General features: G+C 38.4%; 1 protein-coding gene across 1 annotated transcript in view; it reads right to left on the bottom strand.

The window, feature by feature from the left end:
• Positions 1-7,203: 7,203 nt before the first annotated feature.
• The window catches only part of CDH6 (cadherin 6, type 2, K-cadherin (fetal kidney)), a 67,820-nt gene continuing 51,723 nt past the window's right edge, over positions 7,204-23,300 (bottom strand). Inside the window, exons 6-11 of the mRNA XM_011980811.1 lie at positions 20,144-20,247; positions 18,932-19,068; positions 15,912-16,033; positions 14,744-14,861; positions 14,324-14,575; positions 7,204-9,388 (exon numbers count right to left, since the gene is read on the bottom strand). Coding sequence (XP_011836201.1) covers positions 8,898-9,388; positions 14,324-14,575; positions 14,744-14,861; positions 15,912-16,033; positions 18,932-19,068; positions 20,144-20,247 — 1,224 coding nt within the window. The 3' untranslated portion in view covers positions 7,204-8,897. The remainder of the gene's footprint in view (positions 9,389-14,323; positions 14,576-14,743; positions 14,862-15,911; positions 16,034-18,931; positions 19,069-20,143; positions 20,248-23,300) is intronic.

Genomic DNA, 23,300 nt, shown 5'->3' with positions numbered 1-23,300 from the left:
GTTTTCTCTCTCCTTTCACAGAGCTTTCCCACTCTACAGAAGCGCACTACAATCTGATATTTGCAGTTTCAACAGTGTCCAGCTTGTTCTTATAAAAGCAATTAGAGCTTTTGTAGTCTTGGGTGGAATTTTATGTGTCTTGGGGATATTCTTCCTTAGGAATACTGCTCTGTTTTTATAATAGGAATCAGCTAGGTAATTGGGGTTAATAGTAGAAGTTTGCTTTTCAGGCTCTTTTTTCTTCACAGAGGCTTTGGACTGATCTTATGGAGAGGAATATCTTTGAGGCTGCAGCCATCAGCAGTGTCCGATATCATCTGAATCTGTATAAAGGAAAAAAAGCATCCTTTTTTCTCCCAATAAATATTCTCACAAATGGGTAGGATTGGACTATGCATTTAAAGGGAAAAATGTGGGGCTTGATGGCAGATCGCAGAGTCTGAGTTAAAAGAAGTGAGTTTAATTCGAATTCCTGTGATGGGGACCTAAAGGCAAATGACCCCACTTTCTTTGTGAATGTTAGAACCTATTGTACAGAGCTTTCGTGAGAGTTATATTAAGTAATATAGATATAGTTATTCTAAAGTGCTATATAAAAGTAAGGCATTATTATCAGGCAGCTAAGCAAAGTGAAAAGCTTTAATAAAACCTATCCTTTACTGACTATAAGGAGGCTTTTTAAAAAACCAGTGTGCAAACATGACATTATTTGCCATTAAAAGTTAAGGTTTGGGGACCAAATGGCTCAGGAAGCAATAAGATGATCTAATATGTCAAGGAAGACATTTTAAGAAACGAATAAGTATATTGTAGAGAGAGGTAGGAGACAATCCACTTCTTTTAAAGAGCTGTATCTATTCATAGCATATTTGGAAAAGTACTGAATTCAGGAAAATGAAACCTAGAAAGGTACTCTAAAAAATCAGGATGTGATTCAGTACAAAATGTTTAGTCAGGTGAATTAAGATTAATGACAGGATATGAAACCATGGCAGTCCTTGATGGAAGAGAGTGCACAAAATAGTGTGTGTCCTGTTTAACTCTGAATCCCTATCACCTTGATCTGTGCCTGGCTCAGAGTAGGTTCTCAAATGATTTTTGGTAGAATGAATATAAAAGTTCAGGAGTATCGCTGAAGGGAGATGTCTCAACCAAGCTGAAATTAATGCCTGAATTGTGCAAAGAGATACCTACTTCATGGTTCAGATTTATTATCAAGATGTATGCCACGGCTTTTTAGCTTCTTCAATTATTCCAAACTTTTGGCAATCGCAAGACCAGAATGCTCTTTGCAAATATTGGTGGTGAGTGGTCAACGAAACTTAGAATGAAAGAAAACAAATTTTTTACCCTCAAAACGTCATCTCTTAGGGTTGGGATGGCATATAGGTCACATTACGCTGCCATTGGTGGCTGCTTGGGGTCTTCCATTTAGGGATTCTAGGGTTATATCTAGGCGATCCATAAAAAAATGTCAATTGATTGGCAATGTCTGCCAGGGGCATTGGAATCAGGGATGGTGGACAAACACCTCTTAAAATGGTTTCTAACTTGAAGGTTGAATTTGTGAACGACTTCCTGTCTTCTCCCTTAATAACACCCTCATGATTATTATGGAATGTAGTTTATTATGGTGACTGAAATTGGAGGGAATTTGTGAAAGATATTGCAAGATTGACAGGGTGGATCTGAGGCTATATGTGGCACAAGCTCTTAGTGCTCAATGGATACACCTGTGCTTGTCTACATTTCCCTGCCTCTTCCTAGTTAGTTTGGGGCCATGTGACTGAATTCTCCTTGTCAGGGTCACCTTGCAGGCAGTGTGCTCCAGAGGGCATTGCTACCGGGGGAGAAAGATCTACAAACTCCCTGAATTTCACAAGCGTGAGGAACACACTTTATAGAGATGTTGGATTTTGTCTGCTGCCACCGCCAGGTTAATTACCCTAATATATAATTTTTATGGGAAGTGGTTTGTTCAGGTAATGGGAAAAAGCTTACTCTATCTAAATGTTTGCAGGTCTGAGACCTCACATTGCACTCCCTGTCTGCCTTACCATTAGGTAAGGGAAGTTTTCTAGAATCCTGCAGACATCATTTGTTCTGTCGTCACCTCAGGGGTACCATAACCCTGGGGGTGTTGCGGAGTTGGGGCCAGGGTGGGGTAGTGTGGGGAGGGACTTGGCTGTGGAGCACTGTGCACACTACTGGACAATGTACATGTTCTTCAAAAAGTGTATTTCTAATTGCATCATTCCCTTCTGTGGGTTTCTGTTTCTGACTAAGTTAACTTTAAATGGCAAAACAAAAACAAAAACAAGAGCAAAAGCAAAACAACAAATGTCATTTTCTTTGGCATTCGTGATCCTTGTGTTCTGATGTCATGTGATGTTTCCAAGACTAGTCCCTTTCAAGGACGTCAGCGGAGACCAGTGACATGGCTTAAAATCTCTTTTCTCTTTCCCCTGTTATTCTTTTTGATTTCTTATCTCACTTTATCTCAATCCTACTGATTCCTAAGCCTTCCCCACACCCCTCTACCTGGGCAGAAACAGTTTCTCTCTCCTAAGGACACTTTCATCAGTATCTCTCATGAGATGTCTCCACAGCACCTTCTAGTGTGTACTGTGGTGATGAGCCTATCATATTTCTTTCTCCCAGACCACGAGCTTCTGGAGAGGAAGCAAAGTACACCAATCTGACTTACTGTCAAATATTTGGCGGCACACAGTGGAGCGCCTAATACATATGGAACAAATGAATAAATGAAAATCTTCTTTGCAAAGCTATGAATTCTCACAGTTAAAAAAAATTATGAAATGGCCCCTGTAGAAATAGAAGGCAGCTTAAAAAAGAGCATGCATGTAAAATATTACAGCTGTAAATATGCTAAACACATTTTATTTACTCATAGTATCAGAATGCTGGAAGGGTTTTATTTTTATGTTCCTCAGATCTGACTGCTGTTTTATCTTTTTTTTTTTTTTAAAAATCAGAGACCCAGAGACAATTGTTTTTATGGGAGTGAAATAATGGATGGAGGTTTGGGAGGGGCAAAAATATAGAACTGTCCTTTTTTTTTTTTTTTTAATCTAAAGCAATTACCATGAAGATAAACAGCTTTCTTCTCGATAAAGCAATTCCATAAATAATAGTAGAATTCTTGATGTCCCCGCAGTAAGAAGTGTGCAGGGCAGTGCCAATGATATATATTGCTGGCTGGGAAAAACTATTGTTTACAAGCTAATTATTGTACAATAAGTCAGCTTTTGTTAGCTCTCTGAGAGGTTAAAACAGCAGGTTCAGAAAGATAAAGTATGTCAGCATGTATATTTAAAAAATCTGTAATTACAAACAATGGTTTGAGAGAATTGAAAAAAAAAACAAGTTAGAAAAAAACCAGTTTATTAAGTAATATCATATAAATAACTTGTTACAAAAATTGATTTGCAAAAGGCATATTTACTCTTTGTGAGAAATCAGTTTTTAAATTGCATTCTTTTGAAATTTATAAGTCGAAGAAAACAAAACAAAATAAAAGAAGCCATTTCAAGGAATGCGTATTTGCCATTTGACTGCAACAAAAGGCCCGGCCACACTGAGCTAAAAGTTAATACTCCATTCTTCTAACACAGAAAGCTTTCTCAGGTAAACTGCGAGGTTATGAGAATCCCCCTAACTAGAAATGTTGATGGGAACTGAGCATTGCTTGCTTTTGTTAGGTGTTCCTGTTGCCAAAGACATGAACGATACTAAGAAAACGACAAGAGCTGAGCATTCCCGCCAGTAAATCTTCAAGGGTGGCATCCGTTTCAATTTATACTTGGAAGTATTTTTAATTAAAAACAATCAATACCAAAATGCTTTTATTTTCTGGGTTTAAAAATCACAAATCACAGTGGGAGAATGCCAAATTGCTTTAGCCTGGTACTACTGAAGACGCACATAGCATTTATTATAAGGCCTACTCTTACGCAGTTCACTCTCAAAGCAATGAAAATAATCTCAAACCAAACAGTACAGTGGGTTTGAAGCGTTCCTACGTTTCTTTCAAGGAGATCAGTTTTACATTTGCTGCACAGCACTCCCCCCGAATGCCTAGTAATTCTATACATTTGATTCTTTAATAAACACTAAACTAATAGATCATAGAAAACTAAAAGCTTAGAGAAGGTGCCTCCAGACATATTTACATGAATAGCGTAGACTCACAAGAAAGACCAAGATCTCATTAGCGTGGAATGCTTTTTGCACAAAGCTGGGTCCATGCCTCATTTGTCAAATTAACCCCATTTGAGGAGAAATTTGAGTTTGTGGTTCATGGGTTTTTGAAAATAAATGGAATTAAGCAACTTGTAAAAGCTCTTTTGAAATTAATCTAATAACCCAGTGGCTCCTCGGCTAAGTGCCTCAGTCCTGTCTGAAATACAGCGGGTAAGAGCCTTTGTTTCCATTTGACCTCTTTTCAACACTTTCATCTGCCGGCTCTGTTGGGCTAACGTTTCCCCCAAATAAAAATGAAAATGCACCATAAATAAGGTCTTACAAAAAGGGGAGTAGATTAAAGATTGTCTCAGCAATGCTTAAATTAAATTGACGATGCAGAGACCGTAAACTTCTGGCTTTAAAAATGAGCTATTTCTTTATTAACTTTTAACAAGTGTATGAGTCAATGTATTTTCTTTCTAAGAGGGTATTGCTCTCCACATTAAATATGGTCGGGGTCTGATATTTTTAGTAGAGAATTATCCCTTTAGAAAATTATTCCATAAAGATGCCATAGGGAGATTAAAAATGTTGTGACCGTAAGAGCTACTGAACATTTAAGGAGACCATAGTATAATTCCATATTCTCTGGAAAAGGAAGCTGCTTGTTTGAGCTTAGGAAATAGCTCATTTTCCTGAAGATTCACATGCCAAGTGTTAATGTTTCTACGCTTATAATCTGATAAGGAAGGTTGTGGTGTTAATTTAAACACAGTAGACTGCTTGGATTTTGAGTCCCCTTTTATAATGTCACAATTCAAACAAGATTTCATCTTGATAAAACATAAAAATTAAGATTACACTAAAATGATCCTTGTTAGAGTATACATTTCAAAATAGTGGGGGAATCATGACTTTTTAGAGCCTTTTTCCAGAGTAATTACACTGCTTCAAAACTAGTTATTAGGATAAAATAATTTATTTGGTGGTCTGTTCCTGGTGAAAATGAATTTAGCTGATAAGGATGAGTACCTGATGTAAATATTTATCAGGAATATTGCACCCAGGAATCAACTTTGATCTTTCTTTTCAACTGCATACTTTTTATGGTGCTTGAGTATACAGAATTGTCCAAGTCATAGTTTACACACCATTATCCCCAATGGGATATCTATTACCAGGCAAAGCATTTGATGTGAAATATTGTTCAGCCAATCAGGACATTGAAAATCTATGTATGTAAAAGTGAAAGTAATGGAAACATTCTAAAGTTAATTTGGATTCATAAAATTTGGATGCCTCTAAGATACAGATTCAATTTTTAAGTACTTTCTGCACAACTTTTTGGGAGCTGAAAATAAAAACTAAACCACATGTTAAACTGAGTTAAAATTAAATGGGCAGGTTTTGTTCCATCTGAAAAGGGAGTAATTTCATTGCTGAACATCCCTTTATGGACCCAAACTGTAAAGGCAGGAAAGTGCTGAAAGAAACATCTATTTAGTGTGCTCGGGTTCCCTCTCTTGTGGTTCTATGGAATAATATTTGCTTCTTTCCCGTTTGTTTTATTTATTTATTTGGGTGGGCACAACTGTTTTTTAGACCTTTCAGAAGAAAGTGGCCAGGAAGTGAAGGGGCTTTAAACAATGGCTTAATGTTTTTTTAAAATTCAGCTTATTCTAGGGAACATCTTAGTAGTTTAAAGGAACTCTTGCTTTTGAATAGAGGGTAAAAATATATCATCAGAAAGCTCTCAATGTCCTTGAAACAACCCACAAAAGCAATCTGGTTATGTTTAATGAATTTTCGTTTCTCAGTGATTGAAACAAATATTAAAATTTTACTTCTTCCCACTCTCCTTCCATCTTTCCCATCACCAACATCTAAAATTAGGAAACAGACAATGAAAAAACTGAGCTGAAAATTATTTTTTTCTCCAGCAATCTTTCATGTTGCCTGGGACATAGCAATTAAAAAAAAAAAAACCTGCGCATGCACTGATGTTTGACCTGATACTCAGGTGAGGTGGGAAGGAAGTGAGATGAAGCTGGAGAATGATGGAACTATGGCTCTTATTGGTTCCACAATGTCAAAGAATCTGAATTATAGGAAAATGTCACTCCAACTTGATACTTGCAATATCCTGGTACTAAATATTTAGCCCCAGTCTCAAATTATCCAATTTCCTATAAATTTACTTCATCATCAGCTTTTGTGATAAGAGATTAAAGTTATTTCCATAAGTAGTCACATTAACCTGTTCTTGGTATGCTGTGTCATCTTCAGGGAGGGATAAAAGACCTTGCCAATTACATCTCAGATATTCCACTATAGAACTACTTCCTTTCACTTATTAGGAGAACGCAGACCTTACCCTTAAACATTGGAAATTGCTAGTGTCAATCCTCAACTTCAGATGATACCTTTCTTTTTACAGGACTATCTTCCTTGATTCAATTTGTTACATGACATGAAACATAAGGATAGAGACCTCTTTAATTTTACAGTAAATCGTGTGATTAAGGTGCTGTTCTATTGCTATGAATAACTAGCTTCTAACTTTACTAAGTTTTTTTCAACACTCACCTGTGACTATGATACATATCAATTCATTAGAGTGAAGAACTCACATAGCCTTTTGTTTGCATTAGCGCGCGCATGTGCGCACGTGCGTGTGTGTATGAAGAACTAGAAAAAAAAAAAAAAACCCTGAAAGCAGGAAATAGCTCAAGCATGAAATACTTGTTACTATATAGGGCAGTCCATTATAAAATTGGAAACCATTCAGAAGATACAAGGAATAATATGGTTGTACAAAATTTTCACTCTAATCAGGTAACCCAAAATACTACATTTCTCTTCTTTTAAAGTTTCCATCTTTACTTCTTGGGTAATATGCCTATTTAAAACTTAACTAAACAACAGTGTGTTTCCAAACAGAAAATATGTACTGATATGACAACATCCCCAAATGGAAATGACACTAAAATTATTCATAGAAAATTAATATTAATTGAAAATAAATCCCTAAGACTAATAAGTGAAGTCAGCATATTCTTAAGTGTATATATATACAGAGCCTGTCTTTTAGGTTTTCGAAACAAGGATGTTTTCATTATAGTACATTGGAATTTCTGATGACTGCACAAGGTAAGATTCTAATGATAAATGCCATTAGAACAGCCATGTGAAATAAACGATTTGAATCTGCCAGAAGGATTAGTTCAGTTCAATTGGGTCCTCTGGATAATAACTGACTATGAGGCTAATTGCATAATTAGAGAAATAATAGATTGCATGGATTTTACATTACTTTTCTGTCATAGTTTGAGACCATTACTTTATCATTAGTTCGAAGTCAAGGATGGCAGGGTGGTCATGAAAGCAAAGTTAAAAACAATGAAAAAAATTACTGCTTTTGAAAATCAACTATCATTTTAATTACAATCTTAAACACTTTTGTTTAAGGGAATCCAATTTTCCCTTTGCAAAGGTCTTCCAAACATGGAATATGTAGGTTTTCATCATAATCTCAATGTTGTTTATCCAAATGTATCAAGTTATATAAATATGTAGAGGTTTCCAGATGTCAAGAGCAGGGTATTAGGTTCAAGTGTGGCTGGATCTAACCTCTCCACTGAACTCCTAGAGTGAGATTTAAGTTTTATTTAATCTAACTTTACTAATTCAACTTAGTCGTGTAAGAAGGATATGAAGAATCTGAATTATTGTACTTCACACTGCTACTTTCATGTACAGTATAGTGGAATGATACTGACAACTATAGACAAGAAGTTAAAATTTGTCTCAGGAAAATTCTTTCAAGAATTTTTAGACAATTTTGGCGTTAGCCTACTGATAGCTGAAAGAATTTCAAGTGACCCGTGATACATGTGGTGGCCAAAACTTTTAATGTATGCTAAAATATATTTCCTTTGTTAACATTATTAGCTATTTCCCTCCCCCTTTATATGGTACAAAGGCAAACTTTCGCATGTCTAGTCTAGGATATAACAAACTATGAGTTAGTGGAAGGAATGAAGTCGTACTAGGTTTGTGGTTGTTTTTGGATGTTACCGTTTAATTTGCTTCTATTCTTTAAGAGTAATGAGCATTTTAACATATGGGTGGATTTGAGGTTTTGAATAGTAGTTGATGCCAGAGAAAGTTCTTGAAGAACAAATAGGATGGGCGAGTGTTATTTTAAATTCTTTGTGACACAAATAAACACCCCTATGTAGTTTATCTCCTTGTGAGCCCATATGCCCTCATTTCTTTTACTGTGATGATATTTTTATCTGTAAAGCACAGTCCTTTATCCATTAGCCTGTGAAATGTACAGTTAGGGCAGTTGGCTGACCTGACATGGAGTGTAGTAAAACACCAGGCCAGCGGAAGTGGGCACATTGCCCTGAGAACAAGTGGATATACTGTTCCCTGTCCTCCCCTCCGGCACCTGCCTGTTGGGCTGACTTGGTTAACTGGATGCACTAAAAAATAAAAATTGGCCCCTTGGAAGCTCATAAAAGTGTACTAGAAAAAAGTCTCTAACATTGGATCCACAGGGACTGCAGCCATTGGCTTTTGGAACGGGTAGAACAGAGAACCCTTCACGTAGTAGTGGATAAATATAAAGAAATAGCCACTTCACATATTTCAGTGTCGTATTGGAAAATGAAAAAGGCAACAGATTAGGAGTCTTTGTCACTGTCCACTCCTCCATACATATCTGCAAGCTTTTTGAATCGAGGTCCCCAGTCACTAAGGTAATCATAGTCTTGATCTCCATCCGTGGTCACTGACTCCAGCGAGCTCAGGGAATCCGCCACAGAGCCAGTGCCTTCATAGGCGTAAGTGGCCAAGGAGTCGTATGGCGGGGCAGTGGGATCCGTGTCATTTTCCTTTAACCTTTGGTTAATGAAATCTCTGACATCGGTGTTGTCGCGAGCTGTTGGAGTCCGTCGGGGTAGAAAAAGGGCTTCAGGCACAATGTCCCTTCGTAATTTGTTGTCCTCTATGGCTTCAGGATTCCTCAGGGTGCCGATATCAAAAGCCTGGGTGTCCTCCTCTCCACCACCTTCGTCGTTGTAACTGACAATGTTATCTCTGATGTCCTCTTTGGAAATGATCAAAGGCTCTTTTTTTCGCTGCCGCCTCAGAGCTGCAAACAGCACCACTGTCACTGGAAGCAGAAAACAAAACAGAAAGGGAAGGGAAAGTTAATTTGCTGCCCAATTAATGTCAGGAAGAAACACCGTGCTCAAATGTGAAGTTTTAAAAGTTCTCTAGAAAACGCAGACTCAACTTTTATTTCTTTAAGGATGCACTTGCCTCCATCCATGATCAAACCGGGACCCATAAAATGGAGTAAATATTTGAAAGAAGATTATAATTTAGGTAGAGGATAAAACACCATCACATTTTGGCAGTAGTTCCTTTTTACTTTGAAATGGCAAACTTGTTTCAAGGTAAGGAAAAAAAATGATAAAAAAAAGAAGCTCGGCCTCAGTGAAAGTACTGCAATCAGGGTGCAAATTATGCTGAACACCTAAAATGCTCTGAAACTGGTTACAAGGACAAGACTGGCACCTTTGGGAATGTGTTGAAGGGTTTACATAACTCCACATCTGAAATAACTTTTGCGCTATGCCTTTTTTTTTTTCCCTGAGAAAAGTGTAAAATTAGTTTAAAACCCAAAGTAGACATTGAATATTTGCATACCTTTCCTATATATAAAGCAATATTATTCCAGAAAATACCTGGAGAGACCCAGATATAATTCAGAAACCCATTTTGGATTTTGAGATTGGCTAATTTGAAGGAAGCAGGTAAGAATCCATATGCCATATTATTTCTGACTGAGCTAAATGAAATAAACACATGTAAGTGAGATTTTTTATTTTTTATTTCTCAAAGGTTCATGTTCTATAAGTTTGTTACTCGGGACGTTCATTCTTTTGATTTTTCCCTCCTAACTCAAATTAGAGGCAAAGCAAGAATTGTGTTTAAATAGCTCCTGATCTTTCTTCACAGCTGGCTGGGTGGAACACAGCTGGCTACTTGTAGAGAGACACATCTATCTACAAATGGACAGATGGGTGAAAAAAATAAAAACACAGTAAAAGCTTAGGGAGAAAACAGCCATCTAGGTCAAAAAGTGCATTGTTAAACTGGGTTTGTGCAGAGGAGTGTATTACAGGAAGTCACAGTAGTGTCTCTTTACTATTTCATCCACAACAAGGCCCAATTTTTATGAGCCACGAAAACTGAGTTACTGCAATAAGAATTACAGAATAATGTATTTTCAATGAGTGTACATAACTACCTGTATAAGAATAGATGTAGGCACACCCATGTATCTACATATTAAAATTTCGTTAGTATTAATAATAATTGGTTACCAACTGAGAGCTTTCTATGTGCTAAGCACTGTACTAAGTGCTTAACATACTGAATCTCATTTAATTATCATAATAGCCCTACAAGTAGATACCATCATTAAAATCCCATTTTACATAAGAGGAAATTGAAGTTTAAAGTTGTTACATGTACATGCAATTCAAATCCAGGTTGGTCCGACTAAAAAGCCTGCACTCATAATTGCCATGTTTTGAAGCAGGTCTGGAGTATAGACTATTTCCAAAGAAAATGTAACTTTGCCCCTTTCAAGTGTGTGGTTTTGTAGTTGTACACACCCTCTTTTGCTGCCAGAAAGTATCTTGATGCCTTGTTTGATGCACCCATTCAGGGTATTTATTCATTCATGCATTTGATAATATTTATGTAGTGCCTACTCTGTACCAGGTACGGTTCTAGGCACTGAATGAGTGGGTAGGGTGGGGGACAGTTGGATGGAGACAAAATAAACAATATGTATAATAAATAAGGAAATTGTTAGAAGGTGATAAGTGCAATATGAACATGAAAAAGCAGAGCAGAACAAGGTGGAGAAAAATACTTCTGTATATATTTGAGGAGCCCATATGAACATACAGCATAGTTTTTTTTTTTTTTAAATGGAGCCTTACTCTGTCACCCAGGCTGTAGTGCAGTGACACGCTCTCAGATCACTACAACCTCCGCTTCCCAGGTTCAAGCAATTCTCCTGCCTCAACCTCCTGAGTAGCCGGGGTTACAGGTGCCCACAACCACACCTGGCTAATTTTTGTATTTTTAGTAGAGATGGGGTTTCACCATGTTGGATTAGGCTGGTCTCGAACTCCTGATCTCAAGTGATCCACCTGCCTCGGCCTCGCAAAGTGTTGGGATTACAGGCGTGAACCACGGCGCCCAGCCAGCAGAGTTTTGTATATGTTATTGGAGGGAGGTTGCATAATTTGAGCAAAGACATGAAGAGAACTGCAGGGCTTTGGGCAGAGGGATGCACATGATCTACCTTTCAGACTGGCTGTCAGTTTGAACAATGACATGGATTTGCAAAACAGACGGTTGTAAGTAAGGACATCCACTGGGATTAGAGAACAGAATCAAGCCGACTATCTCTCCAAGAATTAAGCTCTAATGTACATGGGCTCATTCAGTCATGTAAGGCAAGAGGCAGGCATTTATCACCTCCTAATTCTTCCCTGGCTTAAGGTATCTATAGCTTTTATTTTAGTCTTATGTACATCTGAAAGCGCAACTGTCTGGAAGGGAGAGGGCACATTAAAAAAATCAAAGGCATTTATTCATGGTCTAATTCTTCTACAGCTAAAACTGCCTATATCTTTTCTTATTAGCCCAACGCACATCTGAACAGAATTTCTTGAGAGTATCGCTGTCTAGGAGAGCTCTCAGAGCTAACTTTTATAAAGTGAAAATGTGATTGCTAAGCACATGGGGCAAACACATTCTTAGAAAGTGATGCCCTGATGAGGTGCCCTCAGCAGGAACTGAGTCTCCCCTTTTCCCTTACCCTTTTGAAGCCAGAGGATAGCAGTAAGATTTTTGGGGGGATAGAGGGACAATTGGGCAAATTTGTGTTCAAATCTCATCGTAAAACTAGAGGGTCAAGAGATCTGGGTTAAATTAAATGATTTGACCATTCTAAGCCTGTTTTCTTATTTGTAAAATAAAATCAATAGCACAGTGCCCAGTCTTACTGTCATGAATGTGAAAGTTTTGTAAACTCTAAGGCACCATAAGACATGAGATGTAGCAGTTGTCTAGCTGTTTTTACTGTTGTTTTATTTTTGTAAAATATCCATTACCATATGATCCACTTTCTGGACTCCAGATTTCTTCCTATATCAATGTGGCTTTCCTTCATTTTCCTCCACTTTCTTCAATTGCCACATTTTAAGTTTGGGCTGTCTTTCGGCCTGGAAATCACCCTGCATTTCATAAGTTTGAAAAGAAAGTACAGTGCAGTCTTCAGGCACCAAGCCTGGGGAAGAAAATTTAGGTCGGGAACTTTAGTTTTACCACGTGTTAGACACATGACTTGGCTACATTACTTCACATCTTGGAGTTGCAGTTTTCATATGTAAGGTACAGATAAGTATACACCAAATGGTGCTGAGGATTAGGTGAGAAAAACCTTTGTAAAGCATCTTGCACTGCATCTGACCTATGGTGTATACCTAACAAAGGCTAAATCCCATTTTTTCTCCTTTTTTATTAGGTACAGAGTTCCAAAGAGATTAAACAAGATGTGGGAGGCACTGAGGCCAATTAGAAGTCATGAGGAGACAGTGAGTTCATTGGAGGAAGGAAATGAAAGGGGGAGATTCAGTGAGTTGAGTAGAAGGAAGAAAAGGGGGAAGAGATAATGGGTAGATGATGATAGAAAGGAAGAATCACCTCCGTCAGATGAGAGTTAACTCTCCTTCCATAGACGACAAAAAGAGTCCATGGAATGTGCCTTGGGTACAGCCCTACCAATCCAAGGCTTCTAAAAAAATCACCCTTTTGATCAAAAAGAACATTCATATCTTTCTCTTCCAAAACAATGTTACAGACTCACACCATTAGAAACACTGATTTGTCTTTGCACACTGTCAGTTTTTATTTATGCTCATATCTTAAAATACTTTCCCCAAGTCTTAGTTGACAAAGAGAATCACAGTTCTGCAGTTGAGTTTCAAGGCTTCTGTTCTAGTTAGCAGGGTTGATGTGGAGTGTGAAGGAGCGCTCGAGCAGGGATCCCTAGGCATTCTGTTCTTGGCGAAATGCAGGTTCTCTTTTGCTCTTCTCAAAGTCACTCTGTCTTCATTTTTTTAAAAAGAGTATTTCCCCCTGTATAATTCAGGTTGACTCTGAACTTCTTACCTTTTCTTTTCACTATACAGGCAAGCTTTACAAATCTTGCTTTTATTTTTGGAAGGGCTGCATTAACAAATATTTGTTTTCTTAGTTCACAAACAGCCAAGGGCCTGTTGAGAAATCTGAGCTTGACTTGTAGGCTTAATTAGTTGGTTAGGGGTAAAAATTTCATTTGAATCATTGCTGGACCCTGATTTCCATTTTTATTACATTCATTTCTTTTGGGCCCCCATACTTATTTCCTCAGTCACAGAAGTTATTTATTGTTGAGCGTGAGAAATAGACCTTATGCATGTGGCAATCAGAGAGCAATGCTAAGAAGGTAATCATTTAAATGGTAAATCAACATTAGTTTGCTGGGTTAAAAAAATTTTGTAGCTTTTATTTTTCTAGGATGAGAGAAAAGTCAGCACACTCCTCTTCCCACTTTCCCACAGATCTTTAAACTTTACCTTTATAGAAAGGGCCCTCATCATACACTCCATGCCAGACACTTAACAACAATGTTTTCCAAGTAAAAAAAATTACACAACAAATGAAATGAAAAGAGCACATTTATGTTGCCCTGAAATCCCCCGAGATTCATTCCCAGTCTGATAGACAAGAGATTCTTTCGGTGGAACGATTCCTGGGCAAGCAAAGACACGGGCAAGTTTCACATCTGTTCATTTCCCAAAGCCATTTGCAAGCAAAAATGAGTTCACATCGTACAGCACAGATTCTCAGTATGTAACTCGACTCACCTAGATCAGGCTGTATGCCTTAATGGGGGAGGCAGATAAATCTAGAGTGTCACAGTAACAGTGTGAGCCCCTCACCATGGGGAGATAGGAGGCAGGGAGAACCAGTTTACCTAGTAGGATCACGATGCACAGAAGGATGGCAACCAGAGCCCCCGTGCTCAGTCCCGTGGGGTGGATGAGCGCCTCCGCATGGCAGGACTGCATGTTCCCGTGGTGGTCACATGCACAGACCCGGACAGTCACTGTCCCAGTGCTGCTTTGAACTGGGTAGTCGTTGTCTGAAATGACCACAGGCAAGAGATAGGTGCTCATCTCGTGTCTATTATAGCCATTTTTCCGAGTTAAGATTCCCGCCGTGTTGTCTGGAACCGGAAAGCAGAGTGGTGAATGTTTGTGGATACTGCGTCATGTATTGAATCAATTGTGATGGGAAAAGATAGATATCGATACAGATACATACACATACATATACATACAGATACAGGTATGGATATAGATGGAGGTAGAGAAGGTAACTTGAACTCATTTACCTTTGTTATCTTGAATGGTAAAGTTTGAGCCACTGGCTGCTTCAGGGGCCAAAGAAAATGAAAATTGGTGCCCACTATAAGGGTCGTCCTTGTCAACAGCACGCAGGGTCTGAATCAACTAAGATAAAAACCAGAACACTGCCATAAAATTTTGATAACTCAAAAGTGTTTCTTACCGTTTTGCAATAAATTGCTTGACAAAATGATTTAACATTTTAAGTATAAAAATGATAACCTTTAAGTAATGTACAGTGAATCTGCTCTATTATGGGTTAGAAAGCCAAAGGGCAGGGAATGATTCTTTGTTGTGGGGACACTGTAGGACGTCCTGTGCATTGTAGGATGTTAAGCAGCCACCCTGGCCTCTACCCACCCGATATCAGTAGCAACTTCTAGTGTGACAATCAAACTCTCTCAAGATACTGCAAATATCCCCAGGGAGGAAATCACCCTGATTGAGAAACATTTGGCCTTGAGTGATGCAAAGCTATAAAATATCCCAATAGTCTGTGACAACATCACACTTCACAAAGTAGAAGTTCTCTTTGGACAGTCTGTCTAGAAATGCACTCTTAGCATTACATAAGCTATCAACTTGCAAAAAATGGAAAAGAAAATAAGTATGTAGAACACGATAACTTCAGCTTTCTACCTGCACGTGTACTTTAACAGTGTACTTCTATTTTCACAAACTGAAACATAATTTTTATATCACTGGCAGCAAAGACCTATTTCACATGGGGACAAATGTGTAAAATAGGAAAACATTCATGAATTTGTATTACTTATACAGATGGTCAATGTAAATAAGTGAAATAATGAATTATAGGCAATTATAAAGTATGTTCTAGTTATTACTTCAAGTACATATGGTAATTAAACTATCTGTTCACCAATAAAGATTTTTCCAATAAAGCTGTGACTAATCTATTTTAATAAAAACTTAAGATCAATTTGGAATCAGCCTCAGTCTTTGATGAACTTCCAGTTCTTCGAAACTGTTAGTTCTCATATGTAAGTCCTGGTTCTTATTTATAGTATTAATTTCCGTGGCATTCACTTCATAGATAATTCATAACTCTCCTTCAGCTCTGTGAATCATCTCAATGATTAGAAGATCTAAATTAATCTGACGTTCAACTTGAATGTACTTTTTAATGAAACTCACCTGATCTGCCTTTGCTTTTTCACAGACAAAAGTTTCATAGAACTCAGCAAATTCTGGGGCGTTGTCATTGACATCTAGAACTTTAATATATAGAGGTACTCGACTACTTTGCTTTGGATTATCTGTCACATTCCAAAAAGAAAGAAAAAGCCATTTACATGTTGATTGCCGATTCCCTTTAGACAACATCCACTCAACTTCTTCATTCTCATTCATGCACAGATTCCCCAAGCTACTGTACTACTGGGCATTAAGTATCAGTGTGGTCACAAAAAGTAGAATTTGATTATTTGGTACATCTGGAGTTGGATGCACCTGTTAGAGATATATGGGTGACAAAGCTACTTGTGTTGATATAGTTCAACTGTATAATAAACCTTAAGATAACACAAAACCAAGAAAGGCATTTTAAAGGTAGATTTTCAAGGAAGCAGGCTGATGGGGAGCATATGGACAAAAGGAAGAAGAGGGAAAATGAATGAACCACCAGAAGACCAAAGGATAGTTATTGGTCTTAGTGTTTTAGTTTGAGTGCTGAACGAGAGCAAGATGTCATGCTAAACACTTTGCTATATTATGTTATTTAATGTTCACAAACTTCTGAGATAGACAGAGTTACTGCCCCCATTTTATAGAAGAGGAAACTGAGACATGGAGAAGTTAAGCAATTTATCTGTGTTTACAGAGACAGTAAAGAGAGAAGTCCAGGTTCAAACTTGGATCTGTCTGACTCCAAGCCCAGGCTGAAAGCCCAGGCTTTTCATCTGGAATTAATGATAGAGCGGAATCAGTGTTTGCAGACCTGAGATAAATGAAGTATTTTGGTTGCCTTCTGTGGTAATCTTTTAGCACAGTATGGAAGACAGATTCCTGGTGTAAGAATCAGGAGTTAGAATCTATCACCTCAGCTCTCTTCATTTACTTCACTTGTATGTCTATTGTTTTTTCACTTTGTAAGTATTTAGGGAGCATCTAATACCTAATCTATAGCAGCCTCTATTTGGGATGTTGGGGCACTAGGAAACATAACAAAGATCCTGTTTCCTGCAGCTTTATTGTAATGGGGATGGACAAACCATAAACACATAAATGTATAATGTATCAGATGGTAAATGCTATAGAGAAATTAAGTAGGTAAAAAGGATTGAAAGAAATAGAGCTGTTACTTAGAATGATGACCAAGGACTGCTTCTCTGATGACACATCATTTGCCCAGAGACATGAATGAAGAGAAGATTTAAGCCATGTGAATATTTCCGACTCTTCAGGTCGAGGAATCAGTATATGGAAAGGCCCTGAGGTGAGTGGGAGGTGGTTTTATACAAGCTTTTGGTTTCTGTTATATCAAAGGTTGTTAAGAAGATTAGACAGTAAGATTCTTTAAAATGCCTGAAATTTTACTCACACTATTCTTCGAAAGTTAGAGTAGCTGAATACTAACTTTTAAGAGATAGTCACCAATACTTTCAAATGTGTCATAGAAACATTAAATCTTAAAAACAATTTTTTTAGGCACAAAGCTTAAAATACTTATGAAATGACTGCTTTGGTAAAAAATAAAATTTCGTGGTTGTCGGAAAAATGGCCATTTTCAGTGGGAAAGAATTTTATAATTTTAAAACTTCAAAGATGCTCTGTCTTTGCTATCTACATCAGTCCCTTAATATAAATGAACATGAACTTCAAGATAAATCTTGACATAAGTTCTGAAGAGCAAATTCCTACCTAATTTCTAATGTGCTGTCTTTATCACTATCTAAAAGCAATGCTTCATTTTGCCCGTATTGGTTACTATTCTACCAAATATCCTGTAGTCACTTCAAATCTCATGAGTTATATTGACAGAGAATACAAATGTAATAAACTATTCGATAAGGAATATTTCACACTAGATACCCAAAGTGAGCTAAAAATGTTTAGAACTTTTAAAATTAAACACAAAAACTAAAAAAAAAGTGAGCCATACTTTAGAAGCCTAGTTTTGTTGTTGTTGCTGTTGTTGTTTGGAGTTTGAGTCTCACTCTGTCGCCCAGGCTGGAGTGCAGTGGAGTGATCTCGGCTCACCGCAAGCTCCGCCTCCCAGGTTCACACCGTTCTCCTGCCTCAGCCTCCCAAGTAGCTAGGACTACGGGCACCCGCCACCACGTCCAGCCAACTTTTTTGTATTTTTAGCAGAGACGGGGTTTCACCGCGTTAGCCAGGATGGTCTTGATCTCCTGACCTCATGATCTGCCCCCCTCGGCCTCCCAAAGTGCTGGGATTACAGGCGTGAGCCACCGCGCCTGGCCTAGAAGCCTAGTTTTAAACATTGAAATTCTATTTTAAAGATGGTTTTTCACTTATATTCTTCAGCCCGTACATTGTATTGACCAACTACATTAGTTTTCATTGTGTGTAATCATTTTATTTAAAGCATTCTTTTGGCACTATTGTTCTTTGCCTTCAATTTCATGGGGGCTACCATAAAATTCATTCTAATCATTTTATTGATTACTTGGTGGTTTGTATTAGTCACTTTGGTATACCATGGAACAGTGATAATTTATATCTCTTAATTCTGTAAAGACTTCGAAATAGAAATTCTATAGTAAGCTAGAGAATTGATATCTAAAAAATTTCTAAACAATGCCCACATTTTACAATATACTTGACCACTCTCATCTTTTGCCCCCACACGCAATGTCTAATTGAGAGTCTGTTTTTTTTCAGCTGTTTATATAATGTTCTAATTTATAAGCTTTTTGGAATTAAATCCACCCAGTACCAATTCAATCTCATTTGTGAGATATATTCCCATTTTATTGTTTCCAAACCATAGAACTTTCAGGGTTGCCTCTCCATTTATGTATAAGCCAATGCATATATAGAAGAAGCATTACTGCAAATCACTCCAGGGCTCTTTCCCTCAATATATATCAAGTGGGATTGTCAATACATGGTGACAAGTTATGCTCTGCCAGCCCTTGCTGGGACACTCAGTCTATTAATGGGGGACAGCAGTGGTATTAGGTAGGACTTACTGATTTCTGTTGCTATCACTGTAATGTTGTGCCATAGCAGTGTTTCTCGGTCAAGAAGTTTCGATGTAAAAATTGAACCATTTCCAGAATCAATGTTGAATATTCTGTCCATATCTGTGTGTCGATCTACAGAGTACCTGAAAATGCAGAGTGGAATTAAGAAAGGCTTTTCTTTCTATTTCCTATTCTCACATCATAGAACATCATAACACATCTGGTACACAACATGTCCCAGAGTATCTGTGGAATGAATTTTTTTCCATCTCTAGTGCATATTTGAATATCTACAACTTGACATTAAGTAAAATATTTTGAGAAATTAGTTCTTCACAATGGAGGTCTTAATAGTAAACTCACTAGACAAGTTGCATGACTTTGAGGATCACCATTACATTTTCTTTTCTAATATGTATAAATTTGGATCAAGTTTATATAGTAATTGTTTCATTTTTAACTCAAGTTTTTACAACCTGAGAACTTTAATATGTGTGTGTGTGTTTGTATGCATATGTAGGGTGGTGGTTATTTTTCTACTTTCCATTTAATTTAAAAAATCATCCGTTGAAATAAGCAAAAGACAGCTAGTGTGGTCAAGGTTAGTGAGGCAGAAGAGGGAGATAGGAGATGAGACTGGGGAGAGAGCCAAAGTCTAGACTGCAGAAGGCTGTGGTAAGAAGGTGGAATTTATTCTAAGTGCAATGCGAATCTACCCAAGGGTTTTTTGTTTGTTTGTTTTGAAATGTGGTCTCACTCTCTCACTCTGTCACCAAGGCTGGAGTGCAGTGGCATGATCTTGGTTCACTGCAACCTTGACCTCCCAGGCTTGAGCCATACTCCCACCTTAGCCTCCCGGGTAGCTAGGACCACAGGTGTGTGTTACCATGCCCTAATTTTTTGTATTTTTTGTAGAGACAGGATTTGGCCATTTTGCACGGGCTGGTCTTGAACTCCTGAGCTCAAGTGATCCACCTAACTCGGTCTCCCAGAGTGCTGGGATAACAGTCATGAACCACCATGCCTGGCTACAAAGGGTTTTAAGCAGGTGAGTGCCACAATCTAAATTATGGTTAATAAAGATCACTGGTTGAATTGAGGAGAATGCTTGGACAGTGCTGCCACAAACAGAGAAAAAAGGAGTGAAAAACAGGATTCGGGGAAGATGGGTAAGTTCCATTTTTGCTTTGCTGAGGCTAAGGTGTCTGAGAAAAGTACGGGAAGAGATATTTAGTCTGAAGCTCAAGATCAAGATCTGGACTGATTCCAGATTTCCTATTCAGCTGTCCAAGAAAACAATGTCCAGTGGAGGAAGAAAAGCACTAAAGACAGAATCATTTACATCACTTAAATCAGTGGGAGACCAGAGACACACAGTGGTGCCTGGAACAGACGAGGAACTTGATAAATATTTAAGAAGGAGAGTTTGAATACATTCAAGGAAAACCAAGAGAAGCATTTGGAAACCAAACATTCCAACCCTAATACTGGTGGAAGACTAGTGGATTTTGAGAAATGTTGTCTTATTTATAAATGTATTACTAGTTTTTAGAATAGCTATGTGATATGGTTTGGCTCTGTGTCCCCACCCAAATCTAATCTTGAATTGTAATCCCCATGTGTCAAAGGAGGGGCCTGATGGGAGGTGATTGTATCATGGGGGCAGACTTCTCCCTTGCTGATCTTGTGATAGTGAGTGAATTCTCATGAGAGCTGATGGTTTAAAAGTGTAGTGCTTCCCCTTACCTTTTGCTATGATTACAGGTTTGCTGTGGCCTCCTAGCCATGCTTCCCGTACAGCCTGTAGAACTGTGAATCAATTAAACCTCTTTTCTTCATAAATTACCCAGGCTCAGGTAGTTCTTTATAGCAGTGTGAGAATGAACTAATACAGAACATTGCTACCAGGAAAGTGGGGGACTGCTATAAAGATAGCTGAAAATATGGAAGCAACTTTGGAACTGGGTAACATGCAGAGGTTGAAACAGATTGGAGGGCTCAGAAGAAGAAAGAAAGATGTGGGAAAGTTTGGAACTTCCTAGAGACTTGTTGAAAGGTTTTGACCAAAATGCTGACAATAATATGGGCAATGAAGTCCAGGCTGAGGAGGTCTCAGATGGACATGAGGAACTTATTGGGAACTGGATTAAAGGTCACTCTTGCTTTGCTTTAGCAAGGAGACTGGAGGTGTTTGGCGTCTGCCCTAGAGATCTGTGGAACTTTGAACTCAAGAGGGATGATTTAGGGTATTTGGCAGAAGTTTCTAAGCAGCAAAGCTTTCAAGAATTGATCTGGCTGTTTCTTAAAGTGTATGCTCATGCATGAACAAAAAGATGACGTGAAACTGGAACTTATATTTAAAACGGTGACCATGTGGTAGAAAAGAAAGATCCATTTTCTGGGGAGGAATTCAAGCCTGCTGCAGAAATTTCCATAACTAAAGAGGAGCCGAATGTTAATAGCCAGGACAAGGGGGAAATGTCTCCAGGGCATTTCGGGGACCTTGATCGCAGCCCCTTCCCTCACAGGCCCAGAGGCATAGGAGGAAAAAAAATGGTTTCATGGGCAAGGCCTAGGGCCTAGCTGCTCTGTGCAGCCTTGGGACATGGCATCCTGTGTTCCAGCCACTTCAGCCCCAGCTGTGGCTAAAAGGGGCCAAGGTACAGCTCAGGCTGTGGCTTCAGAGGGTGCAAGTCCCAAGCCTTGGTGGCATCTACATGGTGTTGGGCCTGAAGGTGTGCAGAAAGCAAGAAGTTGAGGTTTGGGAACCTCCACCTAGATTTCAGAGGATTTATGGAAATGCCTGGATGTCCAGGCAGAAGTCTGCTGCAGTGGTGGAGACCTCATGGAGAACCTCTACTGGAGCATTGTGGAGGGAAAATGAGGGGTTGGAGCCCCCAAACAGAATCCTCACTGGGACACTGCTTAGTGGAGCTGTGAGAAGGGGCCACTCTCTTCCAGACCCCAGAATGGTGGATCCACCAAAAGCTTGCACCGTGAGCCTGGGAAAGCTGCAGGCACTCAATGCCAGCCCATGAAAGCAGCCTTGGGGGCTGTATCTTGCAGAGCCACAGGAATGGAGCTGCCCAAGGCCATGGGAGCACACCCCTTTATCAGTGTGCCCTAGAGGTGAGACATGGAGTCAAAGGAGATTATTTTGGAGCCTTAGAATTTAACGATGGCCCTGCTGGATTTCAGTCTTGCATGGGGCCTGTAGCCACTTGGTTTTGGCCGATGTCTCCCTTTTTGAGTGGGAACATTTACCTAATACCTGTAACCCCATTGTATGGAAGTAACTAACGTGTTTTTTATTTTACAGGCTCATAGGCTGAAAGGATCTGTCTTGTCTCAGATGAGACTTTGGACTTGGACTTTTGAGTTAATGCTGGGATGAGTTAAGACTTTGGGGGACTGTTGGGAATGCATGATTGGTTTTGAAATGTGAAAAGGACATGAGATTTGGGAGGGGCCAGGGGAAGAATGATATGATTTGACTCTGTGTTCTCACCCAGATCTGATCTCAAATTGTAATCCCCATGTGTTGGAGGAGGGACTTGGTGGGAGGTGACTGAATCATGGGGCAGACTTCCCCCTTGCTGTTCTTGTGATAGTGAGTGAGTTCTCATGAGATCTGATGGTTCAAAAGTGTGTGGCACTTTCCCCTTCCTTTCCCTCTTCCTCTTCTGCTATGATTGTAAGTTTCCTGAGGCCTCTTGGCCATGCTTCCTGTACAGCCTGTGGAAATGGGAGTCAATTAAACCTTTTCATAAATTACCAAGTTTCAGGTAGTTCTTTATAGCAGTGTAAAAATGGACTAATACACTATGTTTATGAGCAGGGTGGGGGTGGGGTATTACAGAGAAAACTGAAGAAAGTTGATCTGTTAAGGCCATTAGAAAAAAAATTGCCCATTTCAGCTGGATTTTTAAAACTTTATGAGGTTTAAAAACATTGCCTAAGAAATTCAATTTAAGTAAATGACCTAGTGAGGCAGACATATGTGGAATCATTATGAGTGCTCTAAGAAAAATAAACCCTTGTTACTAATTTGCCATAGTATACTGTATCCAAGATTCTACTTGAATATGTTATTTTGGTTTAAAACACAAGTAGTGAATTATAGTGAACAATATATTTTATCTTCATAAAATTTATTTTTATTATCTAGTGAGTGTCTAAATGAAATAGATATTCAATTATTGTAGGCCATTTAAACCTGATTTTAAAGAGAATTAATGAAGTTCACAATGGGTGTAATATTCAGTTGAATTGGAATTTCAGTTTCAATGGATATAAACTTATGTTTTTATTATCAAAAGGGTTGAAACAAATGAAACAGCTATTATTTTGCTATTTATGTCATGAATCAATATTT

This window comes from Mandrillus leucophaeus, unplaced genomic scaffold (assembly GCF_000951045.1).
Source record: "Mandrillus leucophaeus isolate KB7577 unplaced genomic scaffold, Mleu.le_1.0 Scaffold218, whole genome shotgun sequence".
Classification (NCBI taxonomy): Eukaryota; Metazoa; Chordata; class Mammalia; order Primates; family Cercopithecidae; genus Mandrillus; species Mandrillus leucophaeus.
This window is presented reverse-complemented; position numbering and strand designations above follow the sequence as displayed.